General features: G+C 53.8%; 1 protein-coding gene across 2 annotated transcripts in view; it reads right to left on the bottom strand.

The window, feature by feature from the left end:
• Positions 1-10,811, bottom strand: part of ZFAT (zinc finger and AT-hook domain containing) — a 196,780-nt gene extending 185,969 nt beyond the window's left edge. For both annotated transcript variants that reach the window (XM_039240202.1, XM_039240201.1), the window contains exon 1: positions 10,626-10,811. In XM_039240202.1, the coding sequence (XP_039096133.1) occupies positions 10,626-10,644 (19 nt within the window). In that variant the 5' untranslated portion in view covers positions 10,645-10,811. The remainder of the gene's footprint in view (positions 1-10,625) is intronic.
• Positions 10,812-23,469: the final 12,658 nt, after the last annotated feature.

Genomic DNA, 23,469 nt, shown 5'->3' on the forward strand with positions numbered 1-23,469 from the left:
TTCTCCCCCAGCAAGTGAGGCTCCGCGGCACCTCCCTCAGGGCCGGGACTGTGGGGGCGGGAGCCGTCGTCCACGAGGAGGTTCAGGTGCGGCCATCACACAGCCGAGGCGGCAGCCGGGCAGCGAGCGGAGGCCCAGGGACGGGGTCTGAGGGCGGAGGCCGGCAGCACAGCCAGGTGGCGTCAAGCAGGGGCTCCCAAGTCTCCACCAAGCTGCCGATGCCCCCCGTGCCTGGCTGAGCTTGCTCCTGCTGGGGGAGTCCTCAAGGCCCCAAGAGCTCCCTCTTGAGCAGCAGCCTCAGAGCCCGCCCGTCCCGATTCCACCTGCAGAGAATAAACTCCCGATGCACTAAGTTTAGCCCCCGAGTTACACAGGGGAGACGAGGCTCACGGCGTCCTAAGAACCGTCACGTGGCGGGCGGGAACTTCAAAGCCAGGCCTCTGAGGCTCCAAAGCCAGTGCTGCTCTCCAGAGCCTACATTTCCAGGGGACCCCAAGGCCACCCAGCCCGGTGGCCAGGCAGCGGGATGGGGACTCCAGATTCAGGCAGCAGACAGGCAGGCCCAGGGAAGGCTGTCCAGGCTCAGCACTCAAGCCCGGCCCTGGACGCCGAAGGCCGTGGAGGGTCAGCAAGGAGGGTGGGCAGAGGCTGCTCACCTTGCTGGGCTCCTTCGTGCCCCTCTGCCCTCACCCCTGCTCTGCACTCCACATCACCCTCGAGGCTTTTCAGAGCCCCTCGCCCAAGCCCAGGCAGTCCCCTCCACCCACCCTGTACAACCTGTGGCACTGCCGCCGGCCCTGCACAACTCAGTGACCTAAATTTTTGATTTTTTTTAATGTTTGTTTATTTTGAAGGAGAGAGAGACAGAGAGTGAGCAGGGGAGGGTCAGAGAGAGAGGGAGACACAGAATCCGAAGCAGGCTCCAGGCTCTGAGCAGTCAGCACAGAGCCCGACGCAGGGCTCGAACTCACAACCTGTGAGATCATGACCTGAGCCGGAGACGGACGCTCAACCAGCCCCACAGTCAGTGACTTTAAACACGTGCATGTGGGTGTGTAACCACAAGCAGTCAAGGCACAGAACAAAGTTCCCAGGACTCTGCCATCCACCCCTCACCCTGACAGCTCCTGGGAACCGGGGACTGTTTTCTGTCCCTGTCGCTCCGCCTTTTCGACAATGTCTGAAAATTAGAATCATATTCTTCTTCAACTGTAGTAAAATCAACACCAAATTTATCATCTTAGCCATTTCTAAGCCACAGTTCGGTGGCATGAAGTACATTCATGCTGCCGTGCAACCCCCATCTCCAGAACTTCTCATCTTCCCCAACCGAACCTCTGTTCCCACGAAGAGTAACTCCCGGGCCCAACCTCCTCGGAGCCCCGGCAACCACGACTCTACAGTCCATCTCTAGGAATCCGACGACTCCGCGTACCTCACGTAAGCAGAATCACACTGTGCAGAATTTATCTGTGACTCGCTTGTTTCACTTAGCATAGTCTTCAAGGTTCATCCAAGTCAGAGGATGTGTCAGGATGAGGGGCTCCTGGTGGCTCAGTCAGTTGAGCGTCTGACTTTGGCTCCGGTCGTGATCTCTCCGTTCTCTCAGTTCATGATCTCTTGAATCCCCGTTCAAGCCCCGCGTCAGACCCCGTGCTGACAGCTCAGAGCCTGGAGCCTGCGTCAGTTTCTGGGTCTCCCTCCCTCTCTGCCCCTCCCCTGCTCATGCTCTGTCTCTTCTCTGTCTCTCAAAATAGAAGTAAATGTTAAAAAAATTTTTTTTCTATGAATGAATAGATTGCCTAACATTTCCTTGTGTGAACACATTGTAATTTATTAACCATTACATTAGCTAACATTTTGCTGCCCTAAACAACGCTGTAATAATCATCTTTTAACACACACACACACAGAAAGAATGAATAATACATCGTTGTACATACAGACCACGTTCAGTTTAGCCGTGGACGTTCAGGTCACTTCCTTTTTAGGCTACTGCAAATAATGCTGCTGTGAACGTGGTGTACACACAACTTCGAGTCCTTCGGGTTGTATGTACACAATTACTTCGGGTATCACACAGAAACAGAATTGCTGGCTCATAGGCTGGTTCTATTTTTAATCTTTTGAAGAACCTCCATACTGCCTCCATCGTGATTGCCATTTGCATTCCCACCAAGGGTGCACGAGGTCTCCAGTTTCTCCAAGTCTTAGCAGTAGATAGTCTTTTGTGTCTGGCTTCTTTCACTTAATAGGCTTTTGCTCCGTTCTGTTTTAAAATTTTTATTCTTAAATAAGCCCTACCCCCAACGTGAGGCTCAAGCCTACAACCCTGAGATGAAGACTTGCACGCTCCAACGACTGAGCCGGCCAGCACCCCTCACTGAGGACGTTTTTGGGATCGATGCAGGTTGTGGCCTGCATCAGCAGTTCGTTTTTACTGAGGAGCAGTATTCCAGCGGCCCCTCCACCGCAGTGTTTAGTTATTCCTCAGCTGAGGAGCACTTGGTGGGGAGGGGGTCTCCAGTCCGCAGCTACTACCAATAAAGCACGTGTGCCCAAGCGTGTCCATGTCCGGGCCACGCGGACGCACGTTGGTCTTTGGTAATCAGCTAGGAGTGGAGCCGCTGAGCCACCTGGTAAGCGGATGCCTGACGTTGTAAGAAACCTCTCCTATTTCCAAGGCGGCTGCCGCATCCTGACTCCTAGCAGCGCCGTGTGTGTGTTCGAGGTGCTCCAGCTTCTTAGCCCGAGGTGCTCCACCTTCTCACTGCCCAAGGTGCTCCAGCACCTTACTGCCCGAGGTGCTCCACCTTCTTACTGCCCGAGGTGCTCCACCTTCTCACTGCCCGAGGTGCTCCAGCACCTTACTGCCCGAGGTGCTCCACCTTCTTACTGCCCAAGGTGCTCCAGCTTCTTACAGCCCGACGTGCTCCAGCTTCTTACTCCTCGAGGTGCTCCACCTTCTTACTGCCCGAGGTGCTCCAGCTTCTTAGCCCCAGGTGCTCCAGCTTCTTAGCCCCAGGTGCTCCAGCTTCTTACAGCCCCAGGTGCTCCAGCTTCTTACAGCCCGAGGTGCTCCACCTTCTTACTGCCCGAGGTGCTCCACCTTCTTACTGCCCGAGGTGCTCCAGCTTCTTAGCCCCAGGTGCTCCAGCTTCTTAGCCCGAGGTGCTCCAGCTTCTTAGCCCCAGGTACTATACCTTCTTACAGCCCAAGGTGCTCCAGCTTCTTACAGCCCGAGGTGCTCCACCTTCTTACAGCCCGAGGTGCTCCAGCTTCTTACAGCCCGAGGTGCTCCAGCTTCTTAGCCCGAGCTAGCCTGAGGTGCTCCAGCACTTACTGCCCAAGGTGCTCCAGCTTCTTAGCCCGAGGTGCTCCAGCTTCTTACTGCCCGAGGTGCTCCAGCTTCTTACTGCCCGAGGTGCTCCAGCACTTACAGCCCGAGGTGCTCCAGCTTCTTAGCCCGAGGTGCTCCAGCTCCTTACTGCCTGGCTACCGTCCGTCGTCTTAGTTTCTGCCACACTCGTGGATGTGCAGTGCTATCTTGGTGTGGCTGTAAGTTGCGTTTCCCGAGCGATGGTGACCCTGACCATCTTTTCCCAGGCTTCCGGGACACCTGTATCAGCTCCTCCGCGAAGTCTCTCTCAAACCTTTTGCCTGTTTTTAACCGACTTCGTCTTCTCCGCGGCTGGGGCTCCCTGAGAATAGGACTCTGCCCCCCACCCAGGCCCAGCTTCTGGGGGGCACCGTGCCCGGAGTCCAGCGCGAGCAGTGGGAAGTCGGAGGTTCATGCCGCAGCGGCCGCACCCAGCCCGGCCAGGGCCTCGCGCACACGGCAGCTCCGCACACGTGTCGGCAGTAGCAGGAGGCGGCTGCTCTTCTCCCTGGTGACCCAGGTCTCCCCCAGCTGCCGGGCCTGAAGGGCAGACCCCGGCCCTTCACCTCCAGCCCGGCCCGGGCTCCAGAACCTGGCAAGGGGCTACCAGAGGGCCTAGCCGGAGGCTCTCCAGGGTCGCAGGCCCGACGTGCGCCCTGCTGCGGGTCCAAACACCGAGCTACCCACTCAGGTCCCTGGGACGAGCCTCAGCTTCCGCGTCCTCACTGGCGAAGCGGAGGCAATGCGGCCGCTTCGCGAGGCGTTGGTGCGGAACCAACCACGGCCGGGACGCGAGGCGGCCGCGCAGGCCTGCGGCAGTGCCCGCCTGTTTCCGGGTCCTGTCTTCCTCCCCCGCAGCTGCACGACTGGTGCCGGAGGGTCAGCCCGCTGTTCCAGGTTTTACTGCGTGTTGTTACCCAAATATTACAACCCCTCTCAGCACGCGCTTCATTCTCAGCGACAGTGCTGACGTGCACGCCCGTCAGGGAGAAGGGGGGGCCGCCGGGGGGGGGGGGGCTGCAAAACCAGAGGGAAAGAAGGACGAGATGGGTGGGGAAGCCAGGAAAGGAACTCGCTGTTCGCGGGCGTGTCCCCAAACCTTTCCCACAGGAACCGGATTTATACACAAGGAGACGGCTCGGTGACGCGCCAGGGTCCCTATCCCTTAAACGGCGGCCAGGACTTCCACCCTATCCAGTTCCAGCGCCCCCACTCCCTGCGTTACAGGCCTGGCCCCCTGCCTGTGGCCTGGGATGGGGGGGGGGGGGCGCGGGGCGTGTGTAGCGGTGTCAGGGCAGGGCTCACTCCTGGGCAGGACAGAGTCCCAGAGCCCCCAGAGGCTCCCAAGCACAGAGCCACAGGACCTCCCTGCAGAGCAACCAGGGCTGCACGTGACAGTCTGCCCCAGGGGACTCTTCAAGGGGGTGGGAGCAGGGGCTCAGTCCCCAGGAAGGGTCTGCACCAGGCCCCTGGCCCAACTCAGAAATTAAAAAAGGGAGAATTCAAAAGGCCTCCTCTCCACCCCCACAGGAAAGAAGTGAAAATCATGGACCAGGGCTCCGCGTACAAAGCCTAGAAAGTTTCACATCCCTGGGGCTCCTGGGGGGCTCAGTCGGTTAAGCGTCCAACTTCAGCTCAGGTCATGATCTCGGGGTTCTTGGGTTCGAGCCCCGCGTCGGGTTCTGTGCTGACAGCTCAGAGCCTGGAGCTGCTTCAGATTCTCTTTCTCTCTCTCTCTCTCTGCCCCCTCCCCCCCATCTTCTGTCTCTGTCTCAAAAATAAATAAACTATAAATAAAAAACAAAAAAGAAAGTTTCACATCCTTACGCCTGGTAGGTTCTTTACTCCTTCCTTCCCCAAAAGCAAACAAGGAAGGCAGGCTTGTTGGTCTGGAAGGTAAAACCCCATCAATCACCAGTCCCCAGGGCTTTCCCTGAAGCGGCCCTGCCCTCTATTCCCACAGCCACCGCCCTGGGGGGAGGTCATCAACCCTGGGCTTCGCTACAATGGCACCTAATGGGTCTCCCTGCGGCCTGCATGTTGGCCCTCCAAGAAATGTCCTCCTTTATATTCTTCCTAACTTCAAAACACTGCTATACAGCTCTGGTAACTCAGGCAGCGTGGTGCTCGTGAAGGATAAACAAAGAGATCAACAGAAAAGACCAGAAAGTTCGGAGATGGACCCACACATAATTTGCAACAAAGGAACCAAAGTAATTCAATGGAGAAAGTAAAGTCTCTTCTAACAAATGAGTCTGGAAACGCTGGACACCCACATTGGGAGAGGGGGAAACGGGGATCGGGACCCCTACCTCACACCACACACACACTAATCTGAGCTAGATGGCAGACCTAAACCTACAAGAAGTATAAAGTTTAAAAAAAAATAAATAAACAACACACCTAGGAGAATATCTTCATGATCTTAAAAGGGGAACGCTTCTTAGAGAGGATACAAAAAGCACTACCTATGAAGCAAAAATAATGGTAAATCAGACTTTATTAACATTACAAACTTCTGCTGAACAAAAGATTATGTTAATAAGGTTAATAAGCAAGTCGAGCTTGCGAGGAAATATTCACAACACACAGGACAAATGACTCATTGAAACTATGTATAGAAACTCCTACAAGCCATTAAAAACACAAGGAACCTAATGTTTAAAATGGGCAAAGACATAACTAAACATTTCTCCAAAGAGGATGTACAAATGGCAGATAAGCACCAAAAAAAAAAAAAAAGAAAAAGTACTCAGCATCACTGATCATCAAGGAAATGCAAGTTAAGTGAGGTGCTACTGTGAGTCAAATGAGATGCTACTGCACACCCTGTAGAATAGATCAAAGGAAAAGAAGTGACAACACCGAATGTGGGTGAGCCCGCGGAGCAGGTGGCTGTCCCCTACACCTGCTGACTGGGATGCAAAACGGCGCAACAATTCCAGGAGGCCATTTGGACATTTCTTAAAACGTTAAATACGCCTCACCCTACAACCTGGCCACCGGGAAGAAACGCAAATCTATGCCCACAAAACACCTTGTACGAGAACGTTCGTCGCAGCTTGTTCACAACAACCAAAAACTGGAAGTGAGCTCAGACGCTGACCCTCTAAACAGGCTGTGGCACGTCCATACGATGGAATGCTAGTAGGAAATAAAAAGAAACAAAACCCTGGATCTCAGAACCTTCATGCTGGGTTGGAAGATGCCAGATACCAGAGAATTCTCGAATGTTCCTCAAAAAGCACTATCTATGGTGACATTACTCGGACCAGTGACTGCTTGGGGTGAAGGGCAGGAATTGGGTGGGAAGAGGCAAGAGAGAGCTTTCTGGGGTGAGGAAGCCGTGCCGGATGTTGTCGGGGGTGAGGACAGCACGGGTGGCCACTCTGCGCGCTCACCGTACACTGTCACACACCTCAGGCGGCCCTACTGTGCTCTCCTTCCTCAGTGTTTCCAGAACCAAGTCCAACAGCCTTCTGCTCCTCCAAAGACCACCACTGACCTCAAGCACCCGCACCCCGGCCTCTGGCCCCGGTGTCACCTAGTCACCCAGAACATGCCTGTGGTGGGTCACGCCTGTGCCTCTGTACCACACGGCCCTCTGCAGCTCACCAGCAAGTTCCTGCTCGGGCACCTCCTCCTCCAGAAAGCCCTCCCAGAATCCAGCCAGCCAGGTGCACCCCTTCCGAAGCCCTGATCCTCGGGGCCCACTTCCGCCATAGCCCCTGGCACTTCCTCCTATGGGAATGGGCTTTCCAACCGCTCGGACTGCATGAGGGCCTCACAAGGAACCAGTGTGTCCTGACTTTACATCACCAGCTCCTGGCACAAAGTTGGGCACAAACACCTAGGTGGACCCAGGAAGCCCCTTGGCAGAAAAAAAAAAATTAAAAAAAAAAAGGAAGAAAAAGAAAAGGTCCTGAGGGGCAGAGAAGCGAAGAGAAGGTCTGATACCAAGAAGGAAGCTAGTCAGGACCCTACGAGGTGCCAGGGCGTCCAAGACCACGTTTCCAGAACGTGCTCCAACGCCTGCTGCACCTAGTCTCCGGGTGCCACGGCTGAGCGGCTCCCCCACCCCCTGCCCGCCAGCAAAGCCACAGGTTGCCCCCTGCCCACCAGCCCAGAGCCAGTCTGGGCCGCCCAGGTGCCAGATTCCAGAGTCCAAGGCTTTGAGGCTCCATTTGTTACACGATGTGAAAGAACAAAGAGAAGTCTGTCACCAGACTTAAAGTCCTTTTCACGTTGATATGCCAAGTGTAGTCTTTTCACAGGCAAATCTGATTATATATGTTACGTTCCTTGACAAAGAGAGAGGGACTTCAAATGTGTAATAAATGGTTAATATGTCTATTTGCTTCGCTCCCAGATTACTTTTTTTCCTTTAAAAATTAATCGAGGGCGCCTGGGGGGCTCGGCCGGTTAAGCATCCAACTTTGGCTCAGGTCACGATCTCGCAGTTTGTGGGTTCGAGCCCTGCGTCGGGCTCTGTGCTGACAGCTCAGAGCCTGGAGCCGCTTCAGATTCTGTGTCTCCCTCTCTCTGCCCCTTCCCCACTTGTTCTCTCTCTCTCTCTCTCTTTCTCTTCCTCTCTCCCTCTCTCTCTCTAAAAAATAAACATTTAAAAAATTCGTTTAAAAATTGATCAAAGTCTACTGCGCCTTTTCAACCACAGATGTTTCAAGTAGCAGGTGGGTGACAATACGCTAGGCTACAAGGGAGACGGCCTGGGTGGAAAAGGGATAAATCCCAAGGCTCCAACAGCAGCCACCGCGCACCAGGCCCTGGCAGGGGGGCGGGATTAAGTCTCCTTTTGCAGGAGGGACAGCACAGGGGTGCAGAGAGTCGCATGACTTCCCTGAGGTCAGGAATCCGAGGGGACCCAGAGCACGTGTTCCTCCCACCGTCACAAAGGTTCCACCCCTAAATCTGACTGACACCTGCCCTTGAGAAACTTCAAAGAGAGTGAAATTTTAACAGGATAAACAGCTGAGAACAAAGAGAAAACCTAACTCTAGGCTAAGTCCCTTCTACGTAATTAAATTGGCCCGGCTTGATGGGGAGATTTTCAGAGGCAGCAAGCATGAAACTGTCTATAAAAGGAAATGCAATTAAGGAGAGTCTTTTCAATACACCTAATTCTTCGACTGCCCTTGCCCCAGGCAGAAACTTAAATCTACTTAAGGACAGCTATCTTTGAAGAGTTGTTATGTAAATTAGAAGGAAAGGGGAAGGAAGACACAGGAAAGGTTTTAGCAGGTATGTGAGAAAGGCCTAGAAGGATCGATCAATTGATCACTCGCCCTGTGATGACCATCCACCAGTTTACACTGAAAACCTGCCTAGACCGCAGGTGAGCCTGCTATCTGTATTGTGTGCTTCCCTAAAGTAACCTAACAACCAAGCAAAACAGGAAACCCTTTTCAGAAATTAGCTGATCACAGGGCGTCTGGGTGGCTCAGTTGGTTGCGTGTCTGACTTCAGCTGAGCTCACGTTCTCAGGGTTTGTGAGTTCAAGCGCCGCGTCAGCTCTGTGCTGACAGCTCAGAGCCCGGAGCCTGCTTTGGAGTCTGGGTCTTTCTCTTTCTCTCTCTCTCTCTCTCTCCCCCCCCCTCCCCTGCTTGCTCTCGCTTGCTCGCTCTCGCTCTCTCTCTGAAAAATAAACATTTTTTAAAAATTAAAAGAAAATTAGCTGATCACGAGTTGACAGTAATATACTTAGAAACAAGGTCTCTTGTTTATTACAGCTGGAAATTGAAGGGAACCACACAAATGCCCAGGCTTCTTTTTTAAACACTGTTCAGTCAACTCCAAACAGGAGGCTTGGGCAGTCGTTCTGTGTATCAGCCTTAGAGGAATGACCGGGAGGGGAAGGCGGCCAATCAAGCTGTCCTTACGTTAAGAAAACACGCAGGTGCAGGTCGGGGGGCCTGACCCCGCCACTCGCTCTGGGTCCGCCGCACACACCCCAGCATGTGACAGGCCCGCAAGGCTCTGGCTGGAACTGAGGAAGCCAGGTAGAGTGCCCCGGGGTGGCACCCGTCGGCCAGCACACACGGCTCCGGGGGGTCTTCTTCAGCCTCAGCTGGGGACACTCCCTACAGCGTCACAGACCCTACGATACGAGGGGACGGTCGTGGAGGGTGAACCCCTGGCCGTGAAGTTTGCATTTCTGAAAGGTCACTGGGCTCTGCCAGGTAAGGGGGCTGCAAGAGGCAGCGGTTAGTTCACCGGCTACGTGCAGACCGAGCTCGGACTGGGGGCCAAGCAGTAACGGGGGCACGAAGCACAGCCAGGCAGGCACGCAGGAGTCAGGATTTCACCCCAAATTGGAGGAAGACGTCTTTGAAAGTCTCAACTCTGACATTTAACACTGTATGCAGTTGACCTCTCTGAACCTGTGTCCCTCATCAGTAAATGACACACAATTACAACTGCCGGGGAAGCGCGCAGCAAAAACCCTGAGGTCCGTGCCAGCGTGTGGTCGATGTTGTTAACCACAGGTGCTCAAGGTTAAGGTTAAGGGTAGGACACCTACTGGGGCCAGTCTGCCGAGAGGCTGGCTCGGCGGCGGCGAAGCCAGAGAGGGCTGTCTGGAGGAGGTGGCATTTGAGTTTAACTTCAAAGGGTGAGGAAAAGGGCCTGTCAAGAGCCGGACGGCCGGTAAAGGACAAAGGACAATCAATCACTGCGTGCCGCACAGGTACCAGCAGCATCAACACTCCCTGGCGGTGATGGATCCCTCTACAGGGCACAAAGCCTTGCTTCAGCAGCTCGGTGGAACCCTGTCCCTACGTGGGTGTAAAGGAGCTACCCACTTCACAGAGGAGGAAACTGAGGCGCGGCAAGAAGGAGGCCCCAGCCAGGGATCGCTGGCTAGAGTTGGCAGGCAGGGGATTCGAACCTCCCGCCAGCCAGGACGCCTGAGATCCGTCTCCGGCGCGCGCCCGGCCCTCCCCGTTGCCCTGGAAACGGCTTCGCGCGCGCAGTCTCCCCTCGCTCACTCTCCCGCAAGCTCGCTCGTGACTTTTTTAAATAAAACCCCGAGGCGGCGGGATACCACCAACGACAGAACGTGCTGTCGAAGGACGCCGCTACGTCCGCTCTCCGCCCAGGGCCGCGGATCCCTCCGCCGCCCGGCGGCCCGCGCGCTTCTTCCCGACTCCAAACTCGAAACGGCTTCCCGCGCGCCGCGCCGCGCCCCACCCCCACCTCATCCCCACCCCAACCCCCCAGCCCGGCTCACCTGCCGCCCGCGTCTCCATGGCAACGCCCCCACCGCAGAGGAAAAAAAAGCCTCGGTCTCTTCCGGGACCCCTCCCGCGCCGATCGAGAAGGCGGGGCGCCCCGCTGATGCTTCGCTTTTTATTTTTATTTTTTTAAGAAAAGAGCCGGCGAGGTTATGGCGAATCTGCGGCATCCAACATGGCGGATGGAGTCTTCGCCCACCTCTTCACGGGGCGCTGACGCCGGCGTAGCGGACGTCAGCCTCGGGTGACCCTCCCCCCAGCGCAGAGCGCGTCGAGGCTGGGCCGGGCTCGTGCGCATGCTCCCAGCCGGCGGCCGCGCTTGGCGTCCCGCTCCGGCCGCTCCACCGCTCCGCTTTTTGGGCCTTTCCCGGGAAGGAGCTAACGAGAGGCCTGGAGTGCGGATCGCAGGATTGGGAGTCTTCGCCCTTCTGCGCGGAGCCGGCCGATCTACCTGCCTGTGCGTCCTTGGACTCACCTGCCCTGGAGCCACCCGGCTGGAGCGTTCGGGTTCCTGTCCCAGTTCTGCCCTTTACTAACTAATCGGGGACAGCGGTTTAACTTTCCTCGGGGTCAGTTTACTAAAATGTCAGCCGGGGAGGTTGCAGCCCGGGTGCTTGCAGTGCTCCCGTAGCGGAGCTGGATGGCTCTCCGCTGGGGGGCCCCGGCTCGACTTAGTCCGGGGGCTGCAGCCAGAATTCCGCAGCCTGGAGCCTCGTCGGGAAGGCGCCCGCGCTCCCCCGAGTGTCCTGCACGGGGTCTGGGTGGCGTGTGAGCGCGCGTCGCTCCTGTCCCCGAGTCCGGCGCACGGCCTGCCATCTGCAAGCAGCCTGTGATGTAGTGACCGGGTTTTCAGTTTCCAATGTGGAGGGGACACGCTCTGCCACTTCCTTGGGATCTCCGCTCCAGTGACATCTCCAGGGGGGCCTCCTCGACCCCTCCATCCAAAGTCACCCTCCTAAGCCTCTGTTTTGCACATAACCTCTGTTACTGCCTGACACGAACTTATCTCCGTCTCTCCCGGAAGCTAGAAATGAGCCTGACAGCTATTTATTGAATAAATTAATGAGCCTGTGTTGCTTGTGTCTTTAAGGTTATCTTTTGTTTATAGCAAATGATAATGTTCTTCATTTATGGTAGCAATATAGTTCTTTTTTTTTTTAACACAACTTCTTTACGTTTTAAAGAGTTTTCAAGGAAATGGTACATCTGCAGAGAGAGGAGAGAAGGAAACATAAAAGCGAACATTGGGTGACGTGTTTGGGAAGCACTGATTTATTTTTATGGTTCCGCCCCAAAAGACTTATCTTTGCCTGTTGCAAGTCTTTTTTTTTTTTTTTTTTTTCTGGAATCCTGACTGTTGGCTGCTCAGCTTGAGATGTCCTTCAGACAGTCCTGACACTCCCACCCATGTGTCCCCTGGACCCTGGCTTCTGCTTCCCTTGTCCCTCTCCTGACGTGTATTGTATCTGTGTGTGTGCAGCCCTTGGCCCATGCGCCACACCAGGAGCACAGAGCTACTTGGTGCTCTCTCTCTTTCTCTCTCTCTCTCATGCTGGTTTCCCAGTTCCCACTGCGCACCAATAGTAGTGAATGGACAACACATTCGTTCCCAGTGTCACCTGTGTTTCAGGAGTAAAACTCCCACGGATGACGCATCAACTTTCTCAGGAGCCATGTGTCTTGTTCCTGAATCCTGTTCTTGGGAGATAAAGAGTCCTCAAAAGACCCCACATTTGCCCAGTCCACTAAATCTGTGTTCACAGATGTCTCCTTCCCCCACCCTTTTCTTTCACCATGATAACAACTAGGGAGGTTAAATTGGACAGATACAAGTATTGTTCTTTTCTAGATGAGGAAAGCAACGTTCAGAGAGGTTATGTGGCTTTATGAGATCACACAGCAAGCTGGTGAAGACCCAGGTGTGAAACTAGTCTCTCCCCACTGAGTGTTCTTCCCATTTTACCCTGTCACCACCAGAGGCCTGCCTGAATGACCCACCATGCCCCCAAAGGGCCAATTCCGAGGCTTTTGGAAGGTTACAGCTCTTCCAAGGCTATCGGTACACACCCACCGCATCCTACATCACAGAGAGATGGCTAGGTAGAGCCCATCACAGATTTCGTTTGGAAATGAACCGCTCAAATCGCTGCATTGATGGGCTTTTCCTTTTAGAACTATAAATATTTACAATAATCACTATTTTGCTGTGGATCGATGTCTGTCAGGAAACTAGAGTTGTTTTGGTCACTGACAATATTGCTTTCATGCTGGGCTGCTTTCTTGCAGATGCACTTAAATGTTGGTTATTGATTAGAAGATGGATGGTTCCTGGATGTTGTGGCCGAAATGAATTTTGGAAATGAAGCAATTTAAAATTTACCTTAAAACTAGTTTGCCTCAGAATATGAACAAAGTCAAATTAAAAACAAAAAAAGAAAGAAATTGTGAGTTACAGGTGATGGTCCTGAGTTCATTATTTGGACAGCTACGATTTTCTTTATTATTCCCACAGCATTCTCTTCCTTCTCTATCCAAAGAAGATTCACTGAACCAGTATCATTACTGAAAAACTGGCCAGGCCACAAGCGGATGGAAACGACAAAGACTCCCTTTCTATGGGACCAGATTGGCAAGTGGAGAAATCAGTCGGCCCCCGTTCATCCATCACTCTCCTGAGGGATTTGCACATTTTCAATCGGAAAAGATCTTCATTCTTTTCATTTGCCAGTAATACCTCAAAATGCCTTCAATTATTGAAGAAACACTAGTACAATTAAGTATAAATTGCTCAGAATTATTTAATTAATGGCATCCTACTTCCACAATGGTTCCCAGAGGAGATCAGCTTCCCAGCTGGCCCTTTGGTGAAGATCAGCCCCTCGAGGCTGCCACGTGAAAGAATTTGTGCCAAGGGGTTTATCAACCAACATGAGATGGCTTTTAGTTCTGTAATAAATTATCTATGTCATTGAATACATTTTCGTCAATAATTTTATAATATCTAAATGACAAATATTCATTTACGTGAAAAGAGAATATATACATAATTTTAGGAGACTTTCTTGAAAGCAGGTTTTGATAAAGGACACATACAGGTGACCTCCAAATGATGGGCCTTGCGGCACACAGCAATGATAAAATCAGAGGTGGGGATAATCAGAGTCTGAGTGACGTGTTAACAATCTACATAGGCATGCTGTAGTGAAAAATTCATTTAAAGTTGTATAAAAGAAAGTGGGGTAGTAATATTTAGAACAATATGAGCAGTCCCACTGGGAACAAAATTATGACCTTAGGAACAACATCTTCTCTGAGTTCTGTCTTTTCCATGGCAATCGGGTGCTGCCCCACCACCAGTCAGCCTGTACCCTCAGCCCCTAAATATTGATCTTAACAGTACTTTTCATTAGCAGTAGCTGGGGCTCCTTCAAAGAAGTTGAGTCCATGTTTGGGAGCAGGAGAAAATTGGAATGGCCTGAAACATCTTGCTGTTACCAGAAAACCAAGATGCTGCAAAAGGGGCTGGGCTCTTGCTGAAAGGCAGCCGTCCGCTGAGAAAGCAAGCCAGCCCCTCTTCCCTGCACATCTCAAAAAGGAGCAGGTCTATGGTGGTTGATCTATGAGAATAAAAGTTGAGCCTAGGAAAGGCATGGGGCTTTAATGATAAAAAAGGAAAAGTCAGGGGCTCCTGGGTGGCTCGTAAGTGTCCGACTTCAGCGCAGGTCATGATCTCACGTGAGTCTGAGCCCCGCGTCAGGCTCTGTGCTGACAGCTCAGGGCCTGGAGCCTGCTTCGGTTTCTGGTCTGCCTCTCTCTCTGCCCCTCCCCTGCTCATACTCTGTCTCTCTGTCTCTCTGTCTCTCTCTCAAAAATAAATAAACATTTAAAAAAAAAAGGAAAAGTCAGGCGTAATTACAAAGTGTATTACAATTCAAAAAACAGAATAGTTTCATCAGTGGGTACATTTGGCGTATATGGGGTCCTGTCCCTACTTGAAGTTCTCCACATCTATTTATGAAGTGATCCATCTGTATAAGTTGAGAAGAGCAGGTAAGTTTACTATGAGTGAGTGAAAAATCTCCAGAAAGAGTCGAAATTGTACCCAAACAGGAAGGGGAGGGTCAAGGCCAGCCGTCTCCTAAGTGACCAGATAAAAGGAGGGTTCAGCGATTGGTGTTGCACGTTCATGGATTAGCCACACGCCCTGGGGGAACGGCTGCCAGCCGCCACTGCTCCACGACCCTGTGAATTACAGGAAAAGCTAGGGTGTGTGATGAAGTTAGTTGTAAACTGAGGCAGAACGTACGTAGCTAAGATTCGCCGTACATGAAGATCTACTGTACAAGAACTGGGCTGTAAGTCCTGCTGACACAGCAGTTGACCCTGGCCTCAGCCAGGGCTCCCCAACCAGCAGACACCTGCTTCCCTTTGAGTCACCTTGAAGGATTCTGTGTTCCAGTTAAAAATCCCAACAGTCGGGGCCCCCAAAGCTGCGATTTCAATGCACCCGGGGAAGAGATAATCTCTCTCTTTTGGGTCTGATATTGCAATCCTGGGAAAGTACAAAAATAAGTTTTGTAGCAATAATAACAAAAAAAAAATCGGTCAAATCAATCGTTAAGATTTTGACAAATAGGTCAAGGGTACAGTAAAAACTTTTGTGCCACTTGGGTGTTCAAAGCATCCAAGAGAAGTTATATCAGAAGTAATGTTGGAAGTTATACTGAGAAGGTAATTTGACTAAATGCGTACATTTTTCAGGAGATATGATTTGTAAGGTTTTACGTTTTTATCAATTGTGCTTGGATAGTTTACAAAAAAGTCGATGGCTTTATAAGTAAGATAAACATTCTTTGAGCCGTCTACCAGCAGCAGTAACTGGGCCATGTAAAAGAAGGGGGTTTGTGTGGCCTTGGATCCTGGCAACAAGAAGGCACACAGGAGCGTTGCCAGAGGCCAACGGAGCGCCAGGCTCATCACAGGGGCCCGATAAACACTTGTGGGGAGAAGAAGGGGAGGGCCTGGGGAGAGGGGCGCACCCTGCGGGTGGCCCCAGGAGGTGAGGGAAAAGGAGCAATGCGTAATTACACACTTAACTTTGTGGCCGTGGGGTGAACAGCACTTGTAGATATTTAGAAGAGAGAAAAAAGAGATTTTGAGAGAAGCACAGGCATCTCGGTGTCCTTGACTAGAGGGCTGGCTCACCCCACATGCAAACACTGTTTCAAGGAATAGATGGATAGAAGGAGAGCGAGGAAGGGAGAGAAGGAGAGAGGGAGGGAGACAGAGATGGCTGAGGGGTGTGCTCGAAGGCACGCCACGGAGTGAAAATCGGCGTGCGGGACAGTGTGGACCGCGCTACCGTTACAGTTTTCATAAGATCTGCGTGAGCACGAGTGCGGTTGCACCGAGAGTCTCTGAAAACACAGCGAAGAGACTGGATGCAGCAGGCAGCGTTGTGAGATGTCTGCGCCTCGGGATCAGGGCTCCCTGGGGGGCCGAAGCCTCCACGAAGGTTCCTCTGAAACAGTCTGCATGTCGGCCCACGTGAATGGATGCGATTTTAGCGAAGAAAGCGGGGTGGGGGGAGGGGCTCGGAGGCCCAGCTCTGAGTTCTGGGCCTCCTCCTCCTGGACCGGAGCTATTGGACGCGGACCGGCCAGCACGTGCGCGGTGCTCTCCTTCTCCCACGTCAGGAACTCGGGGGAGGCGAGCGAGGCAGGGGTTCGGAAGTGCAGTGAGGGCCCCGGTGGCCGTGCAGGGTCAAGCAGCTTCGGTCCACCTGGTGGCGTCCAGAGGGACACGCCGGACAGGGTGTCAGGAGCCGCGGTTGTGGTCCCGGCGTTGGCACCAACCCACCGTGTGGCTTAGAGTCAGTCTGTGGAGTCCGGTTCCGTCACCTGCTACGCGGCCGTGCGGCGACGAGGGGCGGCGGGGGTGAGCCACACGGCCTCTCAGGCCCCCTCCAGCAACAACGACGAAAGATCCTAATATGGTATTGAAACTCCTCATAACTGAGGCACGAAAAAGCCCCCAGAGCACAGTACACAACCTTCACTTCCAGCTGCAAAGTCTTAGCAGGGCTGGACGTTTGTGCGAGGCCTTGTGAGGAGGAAACCTTAGAAAGAAACCACTGGGGCGAAGCCCACAGACCCTGGAGCCAATTGTTTTCGTTGTTCTTGTAAAGGCCCAACAGGAAGGACAGGTGTCGGTGGGAAGTCCCCCAATGGGGGGGCCCCCAGAGAACCAGGCCTCCCTGCAATCACATGCTCGTGTGACCCCCCCCACACCGACTTTGGGACTGGCCTTGCGACTTGCTTTGACCCATGGGACACAAGCGAAGGCCTGCTCAGCACGTGCCCGCTGGTCTCCCGGGAAGCCGGCCGCCATGCCGTAAGGAAGCTCAAGCTAGAATCCCAGGCATGGAGGTCACACAGCGAGAAACTCCAGAAGATCAGAGACTCTCCTGGGCGCCCAAGTCTCAGCTGCACCCCAGCAGCCATGTGAGGGACGTTGGCTAGTCCACGTGGCACAGAGGAACTGTGGCTGGGCCTAGTCGGCCCACGAAATTGTGGGAAATGGGAGGTTTTTGCTGGACAGCAATAGATAACAGACATGAGACATCACCGACATTGCCTTGTGAGAGGCTGGAACTCCAGTTTCAAGGGCCTGAGAATCTCCCACACCCATTTGGGGAAGGTATAGCTTGCTTCTCAGAAGCAAAAGGGGAATGAGATAAATAGGCCCCTGGCTAGACTCTAAGCCGTCTTTCAGCCAAGGGAGTCTTATTGAAGAAGAAGGAAGGAACCTGGCGGAAGCCTTAAGGGTGATTGGGATGTGGATGGCAGACGACAGGCCAGGAGGCGGCTTCAGAGCAAACACCACCGAGAAGGACAAGCCAGGGAAGTGCTGACCGCAGAGGGGATCGTGCAGGAGACCCTGGAGGTGAAAGGAGGCACGCGTCCCCCAAAGAGTCCCCAAGTCAAATATTCGCCCTGGCGCTCAGCACACCTCTCAGACCACACACGTCCTTTGAGGCCACAGCTGGCCTTTTCTACCCGCAGAAATGGGTGTGTTGAAGAATAGCAGAGAATTGCAATTTGGGATGAGCGAGCCACGGCCAAACCACAGGCAAGTCCCACAAACGAAGGAGAGGAAGGAGAAGAAGGAAGAAGCCGGAAGGGTCTTTCTGAAGGAAGGTCCACGTGAGGAAGGCAGGAGCTCAGGGCTGGCGAGGGTTTCTCAGGGCCGCCTTGAAGGGCCGATCTCCTGCGAGAGACAAGGTGCACCTCTCCCTGTAACTGACACTCCTCGGCACCCGTCGTTGGGCGGTGTGGCTCCCCCTTCCTGACCCCAAGTCCCCTTTAGCGAGCCTTCTCTTTGTCAGCCTTCACCAGCCCGGGAAATATGATCACCAGCAACGCCCACTGTGGACGTGAATCTTCTTGCTGCTGCCAGAATGGCGGGAATGAAACCAAGTACGTGCTGGTGACAACGTGGGCCTGATCTTCTAGAATTTTCCAAGCCCCTTGAGGTTTATATCTCACACAGCCTTTACCATCCTCCTGCAGGTCAGGGGACAGCGGTGACCAAAACGGTTAAAGGACTTTCACAGTGTCATCTCGGGTTTGGAAACAGGGCCTCGCAAGTAGCCCAGGCCTTTCTGCGTGGCCCCTCCATCGCCTCTTTCAGTGTCTATCTTTCTTTTTTTAATATTTATTCATTTTTGAGAGACAGAGAGAGACAGAGGTGGGGAGCAGCAGAGAGCGAGGGAGACACAGAATCCAAAGCAGGCTCCAGGCTCTGAGCTGTCAGCACAGAGGCCAAAGCGGGGCTCAGACTCACAAACCACGAAATCATGACCTGAGCCAAAGTCGGATGCCTAACAGCCTGAGCCACCCAGGCGCCCCTCTTCAGCTTCTAAAGGATTGTCCAGGGAACAAGTGACCAGCAGTGTATGGCGGGGAGAAGCTATCTTTCATCTGAGTCCCTGAGGAGGGTACAGAGAGGCAGGCCGGGCGGGGTGAGGCGAGTGTGGTGTCTGTTTAGCTACAAGTGTGGTATGAGCAGCAGTGGGCAAGAAAGCCTAATTAGTAAAAGGTCACAGCCCGAGCTGCCCAGCCCAGAGCTTTGCTGTGAGATGTCACATTTCAGTCACTCTGCTGGCCCCTGGCCGACCCCAAGGCACTTCATGTGGCCCCACGTTTATGCAGAGCATCACGGAGCCTGCTGCAGAGCGTCTGCTAACGGTGAGCTCAAGTTCAGGTGCCAATACCGTGGCTGCCAGCCTCAGCCACTGATGCTGGAGAGAGAGGAGGCAGGAGACTATCCATTCTAATAAAATTCTCTCGATTTCTCATATGGACCTTTTCAGCCGTAACCCCGTAGCTCACAGCCTGGTGGAAGAGGAAGCCCTGGAGGGAGGGCTGGATGTCCCCCAGCGCACCTGTCGTTTCAGCACAAGTGATCACCTCATGTCAAACCCGAAAAGCTTTGCCTCGCCTAACAAGCCACCACGTTGCTTTTAGTTTTATTTATTTATTTTGAGAGAGAGAGAGAGAGAGAGAGGGCAAGCTGAGGAAGGGCAGAGAGAGGGGGAGAGAAAGAATCCCAAGCAGGCTCTGAACTGTTAGCACAGAGCCCAACTCGGGGTTCCATCCCATGAACCATGAGATCATGACCTGAGCTGGAGTTGGACGCTTAACCAACTGAGCCCCCAGGCATCCCCCAAGTCACCATTTCTTTTTTTTTTTTTAAGTTTATTTATTTTGAGAGAGAAAGAGAGAGCATGCACGAGCAGGGGAGGGGCAGAGAGAGGGAGAGAGAGAATCCCAAGTAGGCTTCTCACTGTTAGCACAGAGGCCGATGCAGGGCTCAAACTCATGAACTGCGAGATCATGATCTGAGATGAAGTTGGATCCTTAACTAACTGAGCCACCCAGGACCCCCACAAGTCACCATTTCTTAAAGAAGCCAGGTCTTTTTAAACTCTCTCAGGCCTTTGTATATGTCTAGAATATTTTCCCCACATTTCTCCACCTGTTGGACTCCTTCACATCCTTCAAGGCCCTGACCAAATATCCCCTGCTTGGTGAAGCCTTCCTTACTCTGCAGGCAGAGTTAGGGACTCTCACAGCCCTTTTCCATGATTCTTACGTGTTGTGTCATACCTGCTAATGCAGCTGTCTTCCCTGTTGAACCGGGCACTCCTAGGCCAGCAGCAGGACCTGACTCACCCCTGTACACCTGCCCCGTCCCCCAGAAGATGATCTGAGCCCACAGGGCTAAATCAGCTGGTAGTGAGCTGACAATTTACCATAAGGAAGTGCTAGAGCTATGAGAATGTTGGCTGAGTAACACTTGGGAGGAATTCGTTATGAAAAAAAAGTCAGGTCATTCATTCATCCCTACAGCATTTAAGGGGTGCCCGCCAGTCGCCAAAACTGTTCTCTAAGCACACACAGATGTGGTCACAGCACTGGTTCTCCAGAATTTCATTGCCTGATAGAGGGATTGATGCATCAGGAGAGGAGCATAGTGTGAGCGCCATCGGAAGAGAGAAGAGCTTGGGCCTAATAGCAAGGAGGACAAAACCCCGTGTGGGGGATCAGGGAAGACGTCTAGAAGGCACGACTCAAGAGGAGTTGGGTGTTCAGCAGGCAGACTGCTCCAGGCAGAAGGAACAGCGTGGGCAACGCGCAGAAGGGCAAGAAACAGCATGCTGGACACAGGATCGTGTGGTCGTGATGGGAGACAGAACAGAGGGAGATGGGGCCACCCTCTTCCATTCAGAGGTAACTCTCCTGGACCGCTGTCGCGCAGGGGGCTGTTTTGGGCTGTCCCTCTGGAGCGCCAAGCAAAGGTGAAAGGTGACTCGTGCACAAGCTCTCACCTGGCCGGCCCCCTGTGACCAGCAGTGTATGCTGTGGAGACAGTGGCTTGGATCCTGGATGGAGCACAGTCATCCCCAAAGGCAGACAGGAGAAGGGCATGATGTCACTTCATCCCCTCTAGAGGACTGAAACAGCCTGAGAGCCGCCTCCCACCTCACAGATGAGAAGCTTCCGGAGAGGGGGCTGGTTTCGGGTGGCCCAGCAAGAGAAGCAGGAGCTGGGCACCTGGGCACACGGAGCTTCAAGGACACTGTCCCTGACCTAAAGGTGCTTACAGCCTTTCATGGGCTGAGTGGTGTCCCCCTGAAGTTCATATGTTGAGCCCCTAACCACCAAGTGTCTCAGAATGTGACTGTATTAGGAGTCTAGTCTTTTAAGAGGTAATTAAGGTAAAATGTCATGTGGGTAGGCTGGTGTCTTTTTTTATTTTTTATTTTTTATTTTTTTGAGAGACAGTGCAAGCAGGGGAGGGGCAGAGAGAGAGGGAGACACAGAATGCGAAGCAGCTCCAGGCTCCGAGCTGTCAGCACAGAGGCCGATGCGGGGCTCGAACTCACAAACCGCGAGATCATGACCTGAGCTGAAGTCGGATGCTTCACTGACTGAGCGCCCGGGTGCCCCAGTGGTGGATATCTTTAAAAGGAGACTAAGACACAGACACCCGCAGAGGGGAGTCGAGGTGAAGACACAGGAAGAGAAGACGCCACCTGCTAGCAGGGAGAGCAGCCCCAGAATGAAACCGCGTGCGCCAAGGCCTCGATCTTGGACTTCCGCCTCCCAAACTGAGAAGACATGAATTCCTGCCGCTCTGGCCACCAGCCTGCAGTTCTTTGTCCAGCAGCCCTAGCGGACTCAGATGACACCCCGGAGAAGCCGGGCATGAACATGCTCATTAGCTCCCAGAGTAACAGGGGTCCTGAGCGAGCTAAATGGGGCTCTGCGCCGCCATCGCAGACACGCCCCGCCCCATAGCCCTTTGGAGCGCCTACACCTCCGTGCACACACCCCTGCCCCGGGCTCCTTAGTCAGGCCCCCAGCAGGACTAGATCGCACCCTCAACGGGGCAATTCAAGGCAAATCTAATGAAGGGACAGTTTACAAAGGTATGGGCAGGGTTTAAGAGAGAAGAAGAGAGACCGTGAAGGGCCCAGGCCCCCTCCTCGAGCCTGTGGGCACAGGGGAGGGAGTAGCATCGGAACAGGCAGGAGAGAGCACCTAGGGGAAGTCCACCACCTGACTGCTGTGGCCACAGGCAGCGAGGTCACCAACCCTCCACAACTAACAGAGGAGACGGATGCCCAGATCTTCGTCTCCTCCCCCGTCCCTGAGACGGTGCTGGGGTGCCCCCTCGGCTGAGCCTAGCCTGAAGTCTCCCCTGGACCATGCCTTCACTGCACCTGGTGGACCATGGGCCACGGGGCTTGGAATGGTCACCCCCCACCCCCATGCACAAGGAGCAGGTCAGCAAATGCATACTTGAGCGTGTGAGGGCAGGTGCACAGCCGCACCTCCCCCCTCAGAGCGCGTTCAGAGCTCCTGCAGCAACTGGCCCGGAGAGAGACGGAGAGAAAGCCAATAAGCCGGAAGGAAAGGTGGCCGTGAACCTCTCGAATGTTGCCAGTTGTGAAAAACCAACGTGTGACATAAAAGAGGTGGCTGGGCGGCCTCTTCAACGGGCTGCATCAGGCCCTCCAGGAAGATGAACCAGGGGTTGCTCCCAAACTCGTTTGTAACCTGGCTTTGTTCACGTCCATCCTGAGGACTCGGGGCAACACTTGCTGGACATCACCTGGTGTCGACTCTCAGGCCAGTTTCCAGCACTAGCCTCAGGGCACATCTTGGTGGGTGCTCCAGAGGGAGGAAGGTGGAGAAACCTTTGGGCTGGACTCTTGTTCACCGTCTTTGACTATCACGCTGCGCCCCCCCCCGCCCCCCCCGCCCACCAGGACGCACAGCAGCTGCCCTACAAATGGGCAGGCATGCACCCCGACAGGCAGGGGAGAGGCAGGGCGCCCCAGGCCTCACCAAGGCGTAGCAGAGGGCAGGACAACAAAACCACTTGTCAATACCTACAGCGCGGGCACCGGCCAGCCAGAGAGAGTGCCCCTGCTGTGCCAGGCCACCCCCTTAGTTCCAGGATTCAAGGGGTGAAGTTCTGGGGGGTCTTGGGCAGACGGCCTGGGCTGACAGGGCTGTGGGGACACAGTGCGGGGGTTCAGGGGACTGCTATCTCCTAAATCACTGAGGATGGAAATATTTCATACTTTTTTTAAGTTTATTTATTTATTTTTGAGAGAGAGAGAGAGTCGGGTAGAGGGAGAGGGAGAGAAAGGGTACCAAGCAGGCTCCATCCATTCACACCGTCCATGGAGAGCCCTATAAGGGGCTCGAACCCACAAACTGTGAGATCGTGACCTGAGCCAGTATCAAGAGTCAGATGTTTAACCAACTGAGCCACACAGGCATCCCCCTAATTTACTTTCTACTTCCTTTTTTAAAAGTGTTTTAAATATTTATTTTATTTTTGAGAAGGGGGCAGGGGCAGAGAGGGAGACTCAAAATCGGAAGCAGGCTCCAGCCTCCGAGCCCAACGCGGGGCTCGAACTCGAAAACCATGAGATCATGACCTCACACAAAGTCGGGTGCTTAACTGACTGAGCTGCCCAGGCGCCCCCAGAAATATTTCACTCTTTTAAGAACCACCGTGGCCGCCAGTGTGCAGGGCTCCCACGGGCAGGTCGAGCAACTCACCCTGGTATGTCGGGGGCCCTCCTGGTGGTGGCTGGGCAGGTCCCACGTCCCAGGAACCTCCTTGGTGCCGGCCTCTGTGTTCCTGGGAGATACCGCAGACCCGAAGGGGAGCCGTCTCTGCCCAGGGCAGGCGCTGCCTTCCATCCTCGGCTGCGAGCGCCCACATGGAGGGGTCGGAGCAGAGCCAGAGGTGCAG

This window comes from Hyaena hyaena, unplaced genomic scaffold, assembly GCF_003009895.1.
Source record: "Hyaena hyaena isolate Hyena2069 unplaced genomic scaffold, ASM300989v1 scaffold_169, whole genome shotgun sequence".
In the NCBI taxonomy this organism is placed as follows: domain Eukaryota; kingdom Metazoa; phylum Chordata; class Mammalia; order Carnivora; family Hyaenidae; genus Hyaena; species Hyaena hyaena.